Raw genomic sequence first — 14,978 nt, 5'->3', positions numbered from 1 at the left:
CATATGAGCTCCTGCGATTTTTGTCAACTGCACATGCATGATGATTTGTTACCAATGACCATGAGTGAACATCGACGGTAATGTGCTAGTACCTAATCCCACCACCTCAGATGGTTGTTGAGACAGAATTGGCTGGACCTGGCCCATCTCCAACTTGCTCGTCCATGAACATGCCAGTCTGGATGACTGCGTCAGACTCGCTAGGATCGTGCCCACTCAGGATCAGCATTGCATATGCAGACTCTTCCCTTTTCTTCCTCGTTAAGAGTCTGGCCTGGTCTGATCTGACATTGTCTTGCTTTTGTCTTTCATGCCTAAGCCACATCAGGTGGAAACCCCTCGCTTGTCTCATTATGATACCCCAGTTGAAAGCTCAATAACGAATGGGCAGCTCATGCCTGATGACTTTAAGTTTTGGATTCAATCCTAGAATAGGCATTTAAGACAGCAAACTTTCTCTTCAATGAACGAGCTCTCGTGTACGGAGAGCAAACTGTGTATGCATTCCGGGGTCCCAGATGAATATGCATATGCTGGCCGGCTTGATCACAAGCTCGTCTTGAAAACAGAAATCGTTCTTAGTATGCGTTCTGTCACAAAGTTTGAACAGACGAAGAGTCCAAACTCCGAACATTTTTTTTTTTACAAACACCTACCCTTGCCCTCGCTTAGACAGAGTGTCAGTATTAGTTAGATTCAATGCCTGTCAAGCCTTCCCTATCACAGTCGGATCACAATTCAATCACCACTGTCACACTTAAGCCACTCCACTCCAATCGGATGCTCATTGTGAGAGCACTTCATGCATGGTCGTATAAGTACCCTGCTCATATCAAGGCGCCAGCAATAACTGCAGAGTACTCCGTACTTATGTGTGCTATTGCGGGTCACATATTATAGTGCATAACCAGTCGGCCTTGTTGTTGTTGGTAGGTGATTCAACCAAAAGCCTACGTTTATGACTTGAGTATATATCCATTAAAACAGAGTCTGTCTCCCCCCTTGAGAACATCACAGAAGTCCGTTATCATCTTTGCTTGAAGCAAAGGTACAAATGAGTCCCAGAATAAGCTTTCCACGAGTAATACCATAGTCTCATGCGCCAACAAACTGAAAATCGAAATACAATGCCGTATACTCTTTGACGCTTCGTATCAACCTCCCAATGCTCTCACTCCTCTTCCTACGCTTCCCGTCTCAAAAACTTCCACAACGCCCAGCCCTACGGCTTCTCCTAAGACCCAGGACCATTCAATACCCCAGAATTCCTTCCACCGCGGTCCATAGAGCCCACCACCTTCAAATCGTTCCTTTAACCAGCTCTCTGGCCCTTCTCCCCAACGCGTTCGTCGTAGGGAGTCTCGAACCCAGTCCACGGTAGCGGTCGCCAGCTTCAGATGTCGGCCATGACCTGGAACTGATATTCGGAGGCCAGATTGTGCCGAGGATGAGCGTGTAAGCGTTGGGGCGCCTCCACCACCGCCAGCAAGATGAATAGCATTATGGCCGCCCACAGCAGAGGCTGTGCCTGATGCAAAGCGTGAGACATGGTGAATTGACGTCAGCGTCGTCCGGTTTTCTGGCCGAATATCGAGAGTACTTTCTGGTGTTGAAGGTGTTGAGCTTGTGAGAAAGCCCGCACGAACAAGCTCGTCGGCCTGTGTGTTTTCCAGTGCACCCTTATACAGTATCTGCGTAGATGGGTTGTCTCTCAGAAAGTCTCTGAATGATTTCCTTGTCTCTTCACGTAGTGATGATTTGCCTAGCATCTCGTTGTAGTCCGTCATCTCTATCAAGGCTTCACCTCCTCCTCCTCGTCTCTCAACTCTCACTCTGCGCACTATGCCATTTATCGCTAATTCTGCAAGTTCCCGTTCAACTTTTCCTGGTGAACTGAGAATAGCATTGAGATGGCCTACGGTAACGAGAGGTGCCGTAGTCGCGCGGTAGTTAAGAATCTCAGCAGTTCGTGTTGAGTTGAAACCTGTTTGAGGCACGGGACTAAACATCCGAGCACGGATGTATCGCATCGCTTGGACGACATCTCTCAGTGTAAGTTCTTCCTCCAAGATCTTGGTTAGGCCAGTGTCGTTTAGTTTATCATGAAACAGATCATTGTCCTGATGCTTGGACTTGGAGGTCGGTCTTCGTGGAGTTGAGTCAGGACGTTTACGAGAGGGCGGTGATGTCTTTAGAGGTTTGGCAATTCGACCTGGTTTGCCGAGTATAGACCTTATGCTTTGTGGCATGTTGGGTGACTAGGTGTTGATGGCAGAGTAACGTTGTCAAATATAATATCTGAACAAGTAATTCTTGTTCAATGTCATACGCCCTTTGATTCGGGTGGCGAATTGGTGGAGAACTTGAGGACTTGACTCTCCGAACTCTGGTGAAAGGCTATACAAAATTCTGGACACTCATGAGAAAGAGCCTCAAAGGCAGGGAGTGTTTCAATATGCAAGTAAAATTGATGCCTATCCAACTGCTCAACTAAAAAGAATACCTACCCCGATGTGGCTGACTAACGCTTCAAGTTTCAGGCGTGTTGATCTTTTAAATCCCGTCTTCTCAGATTTCGTGGAAGAAATCGATAGCTAGATATGAATTTACACATATTATGAGCCAATTGAACTCAACCCGCTGTTGTCAATATGTATGAAGTGATAGCACTCATCCTCTCGCTTGTCAGCTTCAGTGATATCCTTAACAGCTCTCTTCCAATTTCTGGTTCCTTCTTCTGTATTCTGTCCCACTGGTCTCGATCCATCAGCCAAACCACGCAGTCACGCTCCACGACAGCAGTTGCAGTTCGATCCGTTTCGGAGAAGAAAGGCAGCTCGCCGAGGGTCGTTCCAGCCACGATACTCTCGCAAAGCCAGCCCTGAGGAAGATCATACTCGGCACGTACAATCCCACGTTCCACGAGGTAGAACCCATTAGCTGACTCTCCACGTCGGAACAGAACAGTTCCAGCACTTATCTCACGCCGAGAGAAGTAAGAGGCTGCTGGAAACCAAAAGTCTTCGTTCTTGTCGCTCAACCCCTGAAAGACCTGGAGCATAAGGCGGAGGGGCTCCTTGAAACTTTGCCACTTCTTTGGACGTTGTACCTCCACGCTGCTCAGAGCATCGCGAGCGGCCTCAGCAAGGTGATTACGACGCGGTGAATTGAAAGGTGGGTCGAAGGAGGAGAAGCCAGATGATTTGTTGGAAGGCACGTCCAGATTCTGCGCTGAGTGTGCCGATATACGTCTCAGGGAGTTCATCTCTTCCTGTCGGGCGTACAAAGTCTTCAGAAGTTCATTTTCGCAGCTCTCAAGAGCAGAGTTCAGATTTGGCAGCATCATGACCTCGATACCATCGTTTCCAAGTCCGACAGCTCGTAAATTGCGACCAAGTTGAGTTTCCGAGTCCACGCCACTCAAAACGAGGACGACATCCTTGTTGTCGAGTAAGCGGCTGATGGTGTTGAAAGCCTCGCCGGCGGAATAGTCGAGTCCAGTAACGTGCCACATATCAAGAATCAGGAACTTGATCGGCTGTTTAGTGAATGCGCTATCCTCCAAGAGGCCCCGAATTTTTGCCTCAACGCTGACGATGGTCCCAAAGAAGAGATAGCCTGTAAGCTTTATGATATAAATCTGTCGGCCGACCTCATGCAGGTAATGATGCTGAGAAGGATTGCGTCGCACAGTGGAGGAAACAATATCTCCAGAGTAGTTTCCACGAATGGCTGACACATGAGAGGTCTGTAGAACCAAGGAAACGAATGCCAATAGTATGCCAACTCCGATACCAACGACAAAGTCATGAATGCCCATGACAAGAACAATGACCACAACAGTCAGATACTCTGCGAGCTTGAGCTTCTTTCGTGGGAGCCACAGAGCTTCAAGCAGTAGCTCGAACCCTAGGTCATAGATCAGAGTGCCTACCATCATAACCGGGATGAAACCAATGAGTGATGGACCAATGACCATGACACCAAAAGTTGCTGCGGCCAGCATATAACCTGCAAGCCGGCTATTACCTCCAGACCGCATAAAGAAGACCGTGTTCGCATAGACCAAGTAATTTTGAATACTACCAAAACAACCGGACAAGAAATTGGAGTAGCCATGCAATCTTAGCTCCTTGTCTAGATCAGCATGATCCTCGCCGCAGTTTAGGGCTAAGGCAGGGACGTTGATCGGGACATGCAAAATACCAAAGAATGTCAATGCAAGCATAGCAGGCACACATTCGATGACTGCATCCCAGCGTACAAGTTTGAACTCTGAAACAAGTGGTTAGTCTGGTAGTGAAAACAGAGAAGAGGGTATTGGACTCACTGTAAAGGGTATAGAAGTACCACCATGGCTCCCCGGAGGGAGGCCCCTCAAAGATCCAGCCATGGTCGCGTAGTATATCAACGTCCAAGGAATCCAATGCAAGGACAAAGAAATAGAAGATGAGAGGGATCGCGAGAATAAATAAGGGGAGGAAGAATTTGGATGTGATCTTAGACTGGCCATAAAAGAGAACAATGGCGAGAACTAAGGGGACAACCCAGAGAGGGACGGTGGCTGGGTCTGAGAGCTGTTTGAGGGTGTCGAGGTTGTACTGGAGACTACCATCTAGTCGAGCAGAAACCTCGAACCCAGTTGCGATCAGGAACCAACCGACACCTCCAATACAGCCAATGAGAATATGCCTGGGAATAAATCCCACCATGTAACCGACTTTGAATCGTCCCATGAAATAGAAGACGAGACCTGTCATCATGGAACTGAGGGAAAATGACACGATTGTAGTGGCAATCACGGCATCGGGGTTATCTTCCCCAACGATATCAGTGATCTTTGCAGCCATATTATGAAAGAACGGAACCACTTCAATCTAGGACGACGGTTAGCAGGCATCATTTTGACTTAGGGGTGCGACTGACCAGCTCCGAACCAACGGCACCCTTAAAGATACTACCAGATGAAAATGTTATTTGCGAAACAATAGTGCTAACATAGAAAACAGAAATTCCAGCAGATCCCAGGTGGGAGAAAATTGGCTTTCCTAAAGGGAAGAGGATCATTCCTGGGCTTGTTAGATGTCTTGCATAGACTTTGAAAGACCTATAAAACATACCATATGATAGAGCATCCAAGATATTGAGCAGCAGGCCAACAGCAACGGCGGGTAGACATGAAGTTGGTGTCACGATCACATCATTCCAAAGCGCACGACGATCCCACTTCTTGGGGTTGATGGCGACGGCCACTCCTTGGGAAACCCTTTCTTCCATCGTATTGCCGACTTCCACAAGACCACTAAACCACCGTCGTTTGGTCTGGGGCTTTTGACCCTCGATGTCAGAGTATGACCTCTGGCCAGCGGATGTTATCCGAGTGAGCAGAGGGGTCTGCTCCGTAGCATCCTCTGCATGTGCAACTCGAGGCTGCTCCCCGTCCGGTCGAGGTGCGTCACCGTTTGGCTCCTCATCCTCGACTTGTGGTTGGTTTGGCGCAATCGATTGGGGAGGAGATCGCTTCAGGAGGTTTGCCAGTACGGACGGTCCCGCATCCGCGTCAGTATCGTCATCGAGGCCATCTGGAGACGGAGGCTCGGAAACTTCAAGGATTGTTTTGGAGGAGCGGGTGTTGTCGGCTGTAGATGAGTCGTCAATAACCTCTGAGTCAATTGAGTCCTGGTAAGAGACCCTTGCACGTTGGAGAACGGTCGAGCTCTGCTGTGTCTTGGGGTCGGAGAGCAAGTAATTCGCAAGCTCTGCAGTGTCCTGTCGAACAGACAAAGCGTTCTGAACACTATCAATTGGTGCTGTTGTAGATGGAGGGATCAGTCAAAAATGCGGGCAGAGGAAGGAATGGGATGCGGTATACCTAAGCCGTCGCGCACAGAACCGTGGATGAAAGATCTGATAGGTTCTCTATGAGCTGCAGAGCTAGAGGATGGCCTTGCAGCAATTGGGACATGGGGACTATGGCCATGCTGAACAGGAGAAGTTGAAAGCTCGTCGCGTTGCAATTGAGCTTGCTCGCTTTCCGATTGTGAAGCAGCACTCAAAGCCCTTCTCCTCCACGGTGTAAAATTGAGCGGCGACGACATCGTATCAATTTTGGGCGGCTGCAAAAGCACTTATGAGCGCGGGTTGCAGCTCACTTCAGCGCTGTCGCATGAGCGATACACAAGGTTGACGGTCGACTATCTTTCAATGTTCTTTTTCTCCTCTGCTTCCCCTCCGGAGTTCAAAAACAAGGGAAATTTCAAGCAATAGTGAGCGAGACAACAAACATTCCAAGTGAAGCTTTCACGATAAAGAGAGATGGCGAGGATTTCGTAGGGAATGGAGTGACGAATGCCAACCGCAACCCGTCGCAACGCAGTGTAGCGCAACTGAATGGCCAGGGCGATCAGAGCGATGTGGGTCGCATCATGACACTATCAAACTTAAGGCTCATACGCCCGCATCGAGTTTTCACAACCAGTCAGTTTATGGGCTACGAAAGGGCAACAAATACATGAAAAACACGCAAAAGCTTAGCTTTGCTGTCACCGGCCAACAAACGAACGGCTTAAATATGGCATGTTTTTTTCTTCTTAATTTCTCATTTCAGTGATGCGCGGATGCTACTAGAATCCGGCTTGATCTTCGCGTTCAGCAGAAGTATGTATATGTTCTGGAATCTTGGTCATGAGCCATGAATTGCGTTTCCTGCAGCTTTTTTTTTCTTCCGCATAGGTACCTAGGCGAAAGATCCGCTGCCCGAGAACCCACTGACAATCGCCACGGCCTAAAAACATGTCAAACTTGGTCGCAACGGCCGCCGAGACTCGCCAGACGGGCCGAGTTGGTTAGCGCAAGGGGAGGTTGAAGTGAGAAATGATAAGACGCCAATGGTTAGGTAAATTAGGTTTCGTGTTTACGTGAGTATCCTCTTCCCAATGAGGTTCTATTCCTATTTGTGCACCTGTCTATTACCAAGTCATGATTGAGAGTTTGACGATGTATCTATATTTCATGTTGTTCTAGATTAAACATGATCCGTAAGAAGAAACTTGAGGCATTGAGCTAAGTGCCTTTTTTCCGTGGAATCAAGTAGAACTTAATTACTCCGTAGGACGTATCACTTTCGTTGTCCTGAGGTTGTGTATATCTCCTCACCAAACATATGATGTCTTAAGGTTCCACCATCACTACACCTTTGAAGTGGGCAAACATTGCGGAAGACATTATCCATTGATATTATCCATTGAAAAGTGATGGAACTTCCCTGGACCAATGTATTGAAAAGTCAATGCCCTCTACGGCTTGCGTACTGCATTAAGCTACGAGTTAATAAATTGATATTTACGAGAAAAGAACATGAATGAATGCGATAAATTGACATGTGATCTTGTCAATCTTCATGACGCAGGGTATAATACTATGTACCTCAACTAGAAATAATATGCGGCCATCAAGCTCCCTATCACTTGTTCAGACCCCGCTTTCTCTCATCCAAGCTTATGCAAATATCCCTGTGCAATGAGTCTCTCGACGTCCCCTTGGCGTACATAAAACTGACTGTTCTTGGTCAACGTTATAGCCCTGATTCCATGGTCAGTTGATCGCATGAGACACAAGTGATGTTGGTGTTACACAACTCACCCGTACTCTGTTTGGATTTCACCTGCATCCTTGAGTACTCGCACGTCGATGAACAGGTCTCGTGGCGGCTCTAGGCTCCCCGTAAGGTCGATGTCTGTCCATTGCCCCTTGTAGGCTGCCAACAGGTCGCTGTACTGTCTGACATATTCCTCCTCTTGAGGGCTGAGACTACTCTTTGATGCATCGCTGCCGCCCGCACCGGAAGCACTCGCAGGATCCCGTATTTGTTGCCCAGACAGATCTACCACGTCTGATCCATTCCATACCAATTCTTCAAGCTTATCTGTCCGTGTCCGGTGGTACGCGAGCAAGCAACGCTTGTTCCTTCGCATCGAAAGGTGATTAACTAGCAGAGTGCAAGCAATATCTTGGTCGGCGCTTGGATCAAATGAGCCTTGAAACGGCTCAAGAAGTTCTGCTACATCTTTGTCCAGGTCTCTCACTTCTCGTGTCACCGCTCGGACAATTTCGGTCTGGTAAGGTGGCAGATGGGTCAGATTTTGGGTTCTTTTGGCGTGTTGGACCTGTCGTCTATAGGTTAGATCTATGTCAGGAGTGTATTGACAAAAGGAATACCAGCTTGTTGCCCAAATCTCCATACATGATGCACCTGGCCCAGGTCTATGAGTGTGTACGGTATCCTAGAAGCTGTTTTCGTGTCTTTCGCATTAATCAAGTAAGGCGAGTGATCGAGGATTGCCAGGCCGAACTATATTCCAGGCAATGACATCTTCACTTTTGTTTTGAACAAAAGAATTCTTATGTCGCGTCGGTAACGTAGGGACAGTTGACCTGACCCCGACTAGGTAGCGAAATGCATGGACACGTGCGACAAGTCGAGTTGTACCCCGCTATAATATGGCTTAAAGCGATACGATTCATCAACTGGGTAAGCTGTAAGGTACTAAGGTAGGTGCAGGTGGTTGCAACTCCAAACATCAAGACCCCTCACATTCCCCTGAGTCAGAGGGGTTGACAATAGTGGGGTAGGACCTTTTTTTCCCCTTCTCATCAACGTGGATGCTTTTTCACCTACGAGTGGCTGCAACTTGCGGGGGGCAACATCCTTGAAGCTCCTGGTAACAATTATTATGCTCAGTCATATTTGTTTTCATTTCATAATCTATGGTCGGTACGATGGGGTAGGATTCATGACTTTTCCACCTGTACGTAGCTCATTCGAAGTCATAAGATCCCATTGGTCATAAGTCCTCGCCTTCGTGCCTCATCATAATTTTGACGTAGTGTATGTGGACTTTTTATAGCTTCTGCATGGCAGCAACGTCAGTGGACTGAACGTAATCCTCAAGCTCCTGAATCTCCTCCTCAAGGTCGGCGACGGAAATCTTCTCGTCCTCAACAACCATGTTAATCTGGAGCTTCTTGACACCGAAGCCTACGGGGACGAGCTTGGAAGCACCCCAGACGAGGCCGTCCTTCTCAATAGCACGGACGGCAGCCTCGAGGGCAACCATATCGGTCTCGTCATCTGAGCATCGTTAGCATAGGGATTTTTGAAAGGAGTAAGGGGGAAACATACCCCAAGGCTTGACGTCAAGAGTGACGACGGACTTGGCGATGGTCTTGGGCTTGGCCTCCTTCTTCTTCTTGTACTCAGCAAGACGCTCCTCACGGACGCGGGCGGCCTCCTCATCCTCCTCCTCGTCGCTGCCGAACAAGTCGACATCGTCGTCATCGCCTCCCTCGGCCTTCTCAGGAGCCTGGGCGGGGTTAATAGTCACCTCTGCAGTCTCAGGGCCGTAGGTGGTGTAGGGAGCAGCAGCATCACCAGGAAGGGTGGCGAATTGGCTCTCGTAGCTAGCAATGTGCTTGTACCATCGAGCGGCGTGGGGGTACTTCTCAGCGTCGGGAGCGCTAGAGAGAGCCTTGAAGGTAGCGACATCAGCCTGAGAGGCAGATTGGCTGAGAGGATGTATTAGCACATAATCTCGATTCGTTTTTTATTATTAAAAAAAATAGGGTGTTTTGAAAACTGCTCAGAGGTGCACAAGTGCTTGTTGTTTCGTCAAACGGCGGGTCTTGAGTCCGCCTCCGAAACACGGACCAATTTGTCTCATCATAGATGTTTGGAAAGGGAGAAAGATTGTGTGAAGTTTGGAACAGTTCAATACATACCCAACAATGTAAGAGCGGGTGCTCAACCAGCTGTTGAGCACTGATTTCAGGTGTCAGTGTCCATGGTGCGGAAAAGAGAGGCGCAAGAAAACCATGAGGCCAGGGACATACCGGAAAGCCCAGCATCGGAAATGAGATCGGTGAAGCCCATTGTGAAGGATGTGAAAAGTCAAGTCGGAAAGAAGAGAAAGGTTGGGTATTTGTAGAGCTGGGAGAGATGTGAGAAGGAAAATGGGTTGTCTGGTCGATGTCCAGGTGGGGTTTATGAGATTTTTCACCTAATCTGCTTTGACTGGGGCTCACCACCGAAGACCAAGTGAGGGGCGGAAAAAGTAACGGATTAATTCTCTCCGCTAGCCGCTCTAAGGTACGAGCGTCATTGAGCTACCTACCTTAAGGTAAGGTGTAGGTGGGTCCAAGCTTCCTATCTTAGGTAACTCTATGTATACATATCACAGCTGGACGACGTAAGAGCTTCTGCCGCCTTGTGAATCAAGTCGTTGTATAACCTTTTCCCAACACACCACAATTTTGTCTCTTCCGGCACACGTCCAAAATTTCCGAACATGCCAATCTCACCAATTATCACCTTCAAAGCGGGCCAGTGCGAGGTTGATGTGCGTCTCATCCAGTGCCCAGGAATTAGTAGGAGCATGTACTAACTTCACTTGTCTCCAGGCCTCCTCTAAGCCTTACAAAGTGAAGCCGCAACCTGAGCCGGGTTATATCTACCTATACTCTGAAGATGGTGAGTTTTCAAGTTCGCCCTTACCAATGCTGCATAGCTAATGACAGGACAGATCTCGTGCATTTTTGCTGGCGCAAGCGAAGCGAACCCCTCGACAACCCTGAACTTGACTTGATCATGGTCCCTGGCGACGGCAGCTTCACTCCTCACGAATACACATCGTCTTCCGAGCCCACCTCCAAGACCAACGGTCGTATTTTCGTCCTCAAGTTTACTTCTTCGTCCCAACGATATCTCTTCTGGCTTCAGTCAAAGCCTCAGGCCGAAGACGGAGATCCTGCCTACTACAGCCCCCGTGATCGCAAGATTGGCGAAATAGTCCATCAGCTACTACAGGGTGAGGAGGTGAATGTAGCTGAGGAATTGTCAGCTCTCCGCAACGACGACAACCGACCCGACGACGAGGATGAGACCATGGAGGACGCCGATACCCACCGTGCACCTCGAGGAAGCGGCAGCGGAGGCGCAGGACCTGACGCTACGGGTGGAGACGTTCGAGAGGAGGGCGAGGGCTCACGAGAGGGCGGAGCTGATGGTGCTAGAGCGTAGGTGATTCCCTTTGCATGGTTAAATTGGATGGCATGCTAGCGAGCGATGGGCTTGGGTTGTAGATCACAGATCTGGGACAACAGGTCAACTGTGTAAAACTAGATTTCTTCACTGTGAGAGGAGAATTGGGAACTAGTGTCCTGGCGCTGGATCTGTGGCATCAACTCTAAAATGTGACTGTGCTGACCTTGTTCCAGGGCCTCTTCATCTGCCCCTGATGCCGATGCCGCTGCCGCTGTGAAGAGCTTTTTGGACAGCCTTCGAGGCCCGTCAGGGCTCTCCGGTAGACAGCAGCAGCAAATTACCGACAAGGCATACCCTCATCTCAACCACCTACTTCCCACTTCCATCACAATCCCTGTGGTTGACTCGGCTACAGAAGAGTTCACAGACACATTGATCAGCCTTCTCCCCCCTACCGTTATAGTCCTTGCAAGTGGCTCAACAGATTCTGTTGATGGGAAATTGGAGCCGTCAGCTTCGGCTGTGGAGGATGCAAAAGCCTCATTATCCCTGGACGACAAGCGGACGCTGTTGAAGAAGGTTCTGAGAAGTCCCCAGTTCAATCAAGCCCTGGCAAGTCTGACAATGGCCATACGGGATGGTGGCTTGCCAAGCATTGCGGATGCTCTTGATGTAAAGGTCCAAGATGGAGGATACCTAAGAGGCAGCGGCATGCCTTTGGGTGGTGGCCAAGCTATTGAGGCATTCGTGAATGGCCTTAAGAAGACAGTCGAGGACGAGAAGAAATGAATGGCGACGCATCCTCGCAAGGTATATTCTTGACTATGGGCTTGGTTTCCCTAACGATACGAAGAAAGAAGCAATACTTGAGATATCTTGATGAAGGTTAATGCATGGTAGGCAGTAACTAGCATCAAACCAATTTTAGACATTAGACCATTTGTCCCAATCTCTGTTGGTGATTCATAAGTAAAATATATCCATGATTTTAACATGGGTCAAAATATAAATTTAACACTCATACTATTGGGCTGTCGATATCAGAGCTATATCTACCGAGTACCTACCTCTAGTAGTACCTACCTATGTAAGATGCAGTTATGTGTCTGTGTTAGTACCAAAGCTAGTACCAAAGTGCCTATAGGTAGGAGGTAGGTATTTACTCAAGGTGGAGCCTGCGGTCCTGTCGTTGGCCCCACGAGGATAAGGTAAGGTAAGTACTAGGTACTAAGGTACCTACCTAGTAGCTTACCTATAGGTACACATACCTTAGACGCATACTGACGTACTGCACTATTTCTCAGGGTAACATTTCAAGCTACCTACCTAAGCTCATCAACAACCAAAATACAACCTACACCTCAAGGTCCTTTAGTCACTACTTCATTCAAAAGCCCCCCTAACGTGCTTGGACGGTCTCGTGTTACGACGATGGATGTCTCATTTCCTACGGACCCCCGTGAATTCGACAGCGATGATCGCATATCATTTTCCAAACTTGACCAGAAATTCATTGCAGTTCACGATGATGGCAACGAATACGAGTTTGACGCCGATTCCAAGCGATGGGTGCTTGCAGATGAGAATCCATTGGAACCACCAACGGCTGGCGCATTCAATGACTTTGCAGAATCTGTATCGCATGATACTGTAGATGGTGGAGCAAAAAAACGCAAGAATGAATCGAGCCATGGTTCTGAAGTACGTCCAAACATCGCTTCGCTGTCGAAACTGTCTCCATGCGTGTTTACGAAAAGGTCATTGAAGCTAACTATTGAGTAGACTCCCGAACCCAGTAAACCTTCACGACAAAACAAGAAACAAAAGGCACCCCAGCAGCCTAAACAGAATACAGCGATCTATGTCACAGGTTTACCTACTGATGCAACAGTTGAGGAAGTCCACGATCTTTTCTCTCGAAAGGGCGGCGTTATCGCAGAGGAAATTGACAGCGGAGCACCACGGATCAAACTATACACCGACTCAGATGGCAACTTCAAGGGCGACGCGCTGATCGTCTTCTTCAAGCCCCAGAGCGTAGAGATGGCCATTATGCTTCTCGATGATACAGATTTCAGAATCACTCCCAGTGGTACACGTGAAGGGCGGATACGCGTTCAGGCCGCAGACTCGAGTTACAAAAAAGTTAAATACGACCAGGAAGGTGGTGCAGGTGGGGAAAAGGGGGATGTCACAGCTGAGCGAAAACCACAGAACAAGGATCGCGACAGGCAAAAGATCATCAGGAAGACTCAGAAACTCGACGCGAAGCTGGCAGACTGGGATGACGACGCGCCCTACCCGGGCCAGCCGGAGGCGGCGACCAAGTGGGACAAGCTTGTGATTCTTCGGCATATGTTTACGCTGGAAGAGCTTGAGGAGGACCCTGCTGCCCTGCTGGAGATCAAGGAAGACATCCGGGAAGAATGTGCCAAGCTGGGTACAGTGACAAATGTTGTCCTGTTCGACCAAGAAGCAGAAGGCATAGTCTCAGTCAAGTTCAAAGATGCGGATTCAGCCCGTGCATGTATCAACCTCATGCATGGTCGAAGTTTTGATGGTCGAACGGTGGAAGCTTTCCTGGCGACAGGGAAAGAGAAGTTCAAGCAATCGAAGGACAATACGAACCAGGGAGACTCAGATTAGAAGGTCTACGTCCGATGTTGGCATTGGAAGAAGATTTTATTACGTTGTAAGATACCCATCAACTCTGATACTAGAAGCCATATCCTAGGCAATGATTCATTCTCACGATATGAGCATTTCCCTCCTCGCATCTATATGCCAAACTCGATGTAGACTTACGTGGGTTTTGGACAGATCCCCATTTCGAGTTCTTCGGCGACAGTGTACCATATAGCAGCTTCTATAATATTGCAGATGACCTGCAATTCTTCGTCATCTAATGAAAGTCTTGTCAGCCCATTGTTCATGGTCGCAATTTCTTGCCAATTGCCTAGAAGCAAGTCTCACCTCGTGGTGCATAGACCATGACAAAGTCTGGGGAGACGGGGCTCTTGAGGAACCGGCTTCTCCAAGCGAGTGGATGCCTCTGACCCCAGCCTTTTTCTAACACCTCCCTGATATCGTCCGGGTGCAAACACATATGCATGGAGTGGTCTGAGTCATGAACATGGCAGATCTCGCCCTGGCAATTCGTTTGTACTGGGTGCCTGGCAAACAGTGCCAACCCATGCTTCTCTATGCACGACTTCTCGGTGCCAAACTTCTTGGGGCTCCTATTTGCCAACTTGGCCATGGACCAACGGAGAGCTCGGTAGCATACTCGAGATCCATGCTGATCAAGCTGTCTTTGGGGTGCTATGCCAGCAACAACAGGTCGAGGACCTGCACGGTATGGGAGACGCTGGCGTCGGAGGATACCTGATGTTGGGAGACGCATAGGGTCAGGCTCCGGGGCCGCAAACGGGTCGCTGAGAGCCCAAAGACGGAACCATGATATACGCAGGTAGCCGCTGAAAGTGGAGGGCGTGCCACCAGGGCCAAGGTTGAGGAAATTCTGGTAGTCGTTGTGCACAAGTAGCACTATTGGAAACAGAGCAATGAGTACTTCGGCGTGATATGGGTCAAGGAAGTGAATAAGCAGAACTAGGATCAGGGACGACAAGAAGATGGTTTTACCATCAAGAGTTACGGAGACAGGCTGCTGGCGAAGAGCATAGGAGATCTTAAGATGTTCCAGTTCAGCTTCGCCTTGGAGATCGGGAGGAGGAGAATACAAGGTCTCGGCTGAAGCGATTGCAATTGATGACATCTTGAGATAAAAAGGGCAGAGTAGCCTCTTTCTTTGAAGATGAAGGGGGCCTGTGTGGGACAAATTGGCGACCACAATGCCGCTATGTAGTTGGAGAGCGGGGTGTTGGAGAGTCGTGTAAGTGTGATGTGTGTGATACTGATGAGAGCCGTATTTCAACTTATA

General features: G+C 48.7%; 7 protein-coding genes across 7 annotated transcripts; 2 read left to right on the top strand and 5 right to left on the bottom strand.

Moving 5' to 3' along the window:
- Positions 1 to 1,154: 1,154 nt before the first annotated feature.
- FSUBG_7247 (uncharacterized protein) lies at positions 1,155 to 2,249 on the bottom strand (the record flags this gene model as incomplete). The annotated part of the gene is made up of 1 exon (XM_036685532.1): positions 1,155 to 2,249. The coding sequence occupies one exon, from the start codon at positions 2,247 to 2,249 to the stop codon at positions 1,155 to 1,157; it is 1,095 nt and encodes a 364-aa protein (XP_036537257.1).
- Positions 2,250 to 2,632: 383 nt separating this feature from the next.
- Positions 2,633 to 6,098, bottom strand: FSUBG_7246 (sulfate transporter; the record flags this gene model as incomplete). Its single annotated transcript, XM_036685531.1, has 5 exons — positions 2,633 to 4,275; positions 4,331 to 4,877; positions 4,927 to 5,069; positions 5,121 to 5,810; positions 5,873 to 6,098. The coding sequence occupies 5 exons, from the start codon at positions 6,096 to 6,098 to the stop codon at positions 2,633 to 2,635; spliced, it is 3,249 nt and encodes a 1,082-aa protein (XP_036537256.1).
- A 1,389-nt stretch (positions 6,099 to 7,487) lies between these two features.
- Positions 7,488 to 8,244, bottom strand: FSUBG_7245 (DNA replication complex GINS PSF1; the record flags this gene model as incomplete). The annotated part of the gene is made up of 3 exons (XM_036685530.1): positions 7,488 to 7,581; positions 7,642 to 8,165; positions 8,218 to 8,244. 3 exons carry the CDS (start codon positions 8,242 to 8,244, stop codon positions 7,488 to 7,490), a joined length of 645 nt encoding a protein of 214 aa, XP_036537255.1.
- Positions 8,245 to 8,900: 656 nt separating this feature from the next.
- FSUBG_7244 (elongation factor 1-beta) lies at positions 8,901 to 9,928 on the bottom strand (the record flags this gene model as incomplete). The annotated part of the gene is made up of 4 exons (XM_036685529.1): positions 8,901 to 9,130; positions 9,182 to 9,564; positions 9,778 to 9,817; positions 9,889 to 9,928. 4 exons carry the CDS (start codon positions 9,926 to 9,928, stop codon positions 8,901 to 8,903), a joined length of 693 nt encoding a protein of 230 aa, XP_036537254.1.
- Positions 9,929 to 10,343: 415 nt separating this feature from the next.
- FSUBG_7243 (oocyte membrane protein) lies at positions 10,344 to 11,827 on the top strand (the record flags this gene model as incomplete). The annotated part of the gene is made up of 4 exons (XM_036685528.1): positions 10,344 to 10,394; positions 10,456 to 10,525; positions 10,578 to 11,070; positions 11,272 to 11,827. 4 exons carry the CDS (start codon positions 10,344 to 10,346, stop codon positions 11,825 to 11,827), a joined length of 1,170 nt encoding a protein of 389 aa, XP_036537253.1.
- A 642-nt stretch (positions 11,828 to 12,469) lies between these two features.
- Positions 12,470 to 13,684, top strand: FSUBG_7242 (cold sensitive u2 snRNA supressor; the record flags this gene model as incomplete). The annotated part of the gene is made up of 2 exons (XM_036685527.1): positions 12,470 to 12,739; positions 12,821 to 13,684. The coding sequence occupies 2 exons, from the start codon at positions 12,470 to 12,472 to the stop codon at positions 13,682 to 13,684; spliced, it is 1,134 nt and encodes a 377-aa protein (XP_036537252.1).
- Positions 13,685 to 13,994: 310 nt separating this feature from the next.
- On the bottom strand, positions 13,995 to 14,813 carry FSUBG_7241 (uncharacterized protein; the record flags this gene model as incomplete). The annotated part of the gene is made up of 1 exon (XM_036685526.1): positions 13,995 to 14,813. The coding sequence occupies one exon, from the start codon at positions 14,811 to 14,813 to the stop codon at positions 13,995 to 13,997; it is 819 nt and encodes a 272-aa protein (XP_036537251.1).
- Positions 14,814 to 14,978: the final 165 nt, after the last annotated feature.

This window comes from Fusarium subglutinans (assembly GCF_013396075.1).
Source record: "Fusarium subglutinans strain NRRL 66333 chromosome Unknown NRRL66333_c0000090, whole genome shotgun sequence".
In the NCBI taxonomy this organism is placed as follows: Eukaryota; Fungi; Ascomycota; class Sordariomycetes; order Hypocreales; family Nectriaceae; genus Fusarium; species Fusarium subglutinans.
The sequence above is the reverse complement of the archived record's forward strand: the minus strand, read 5'-3'. Positions and strand labels throughout refer to the sequence as shown.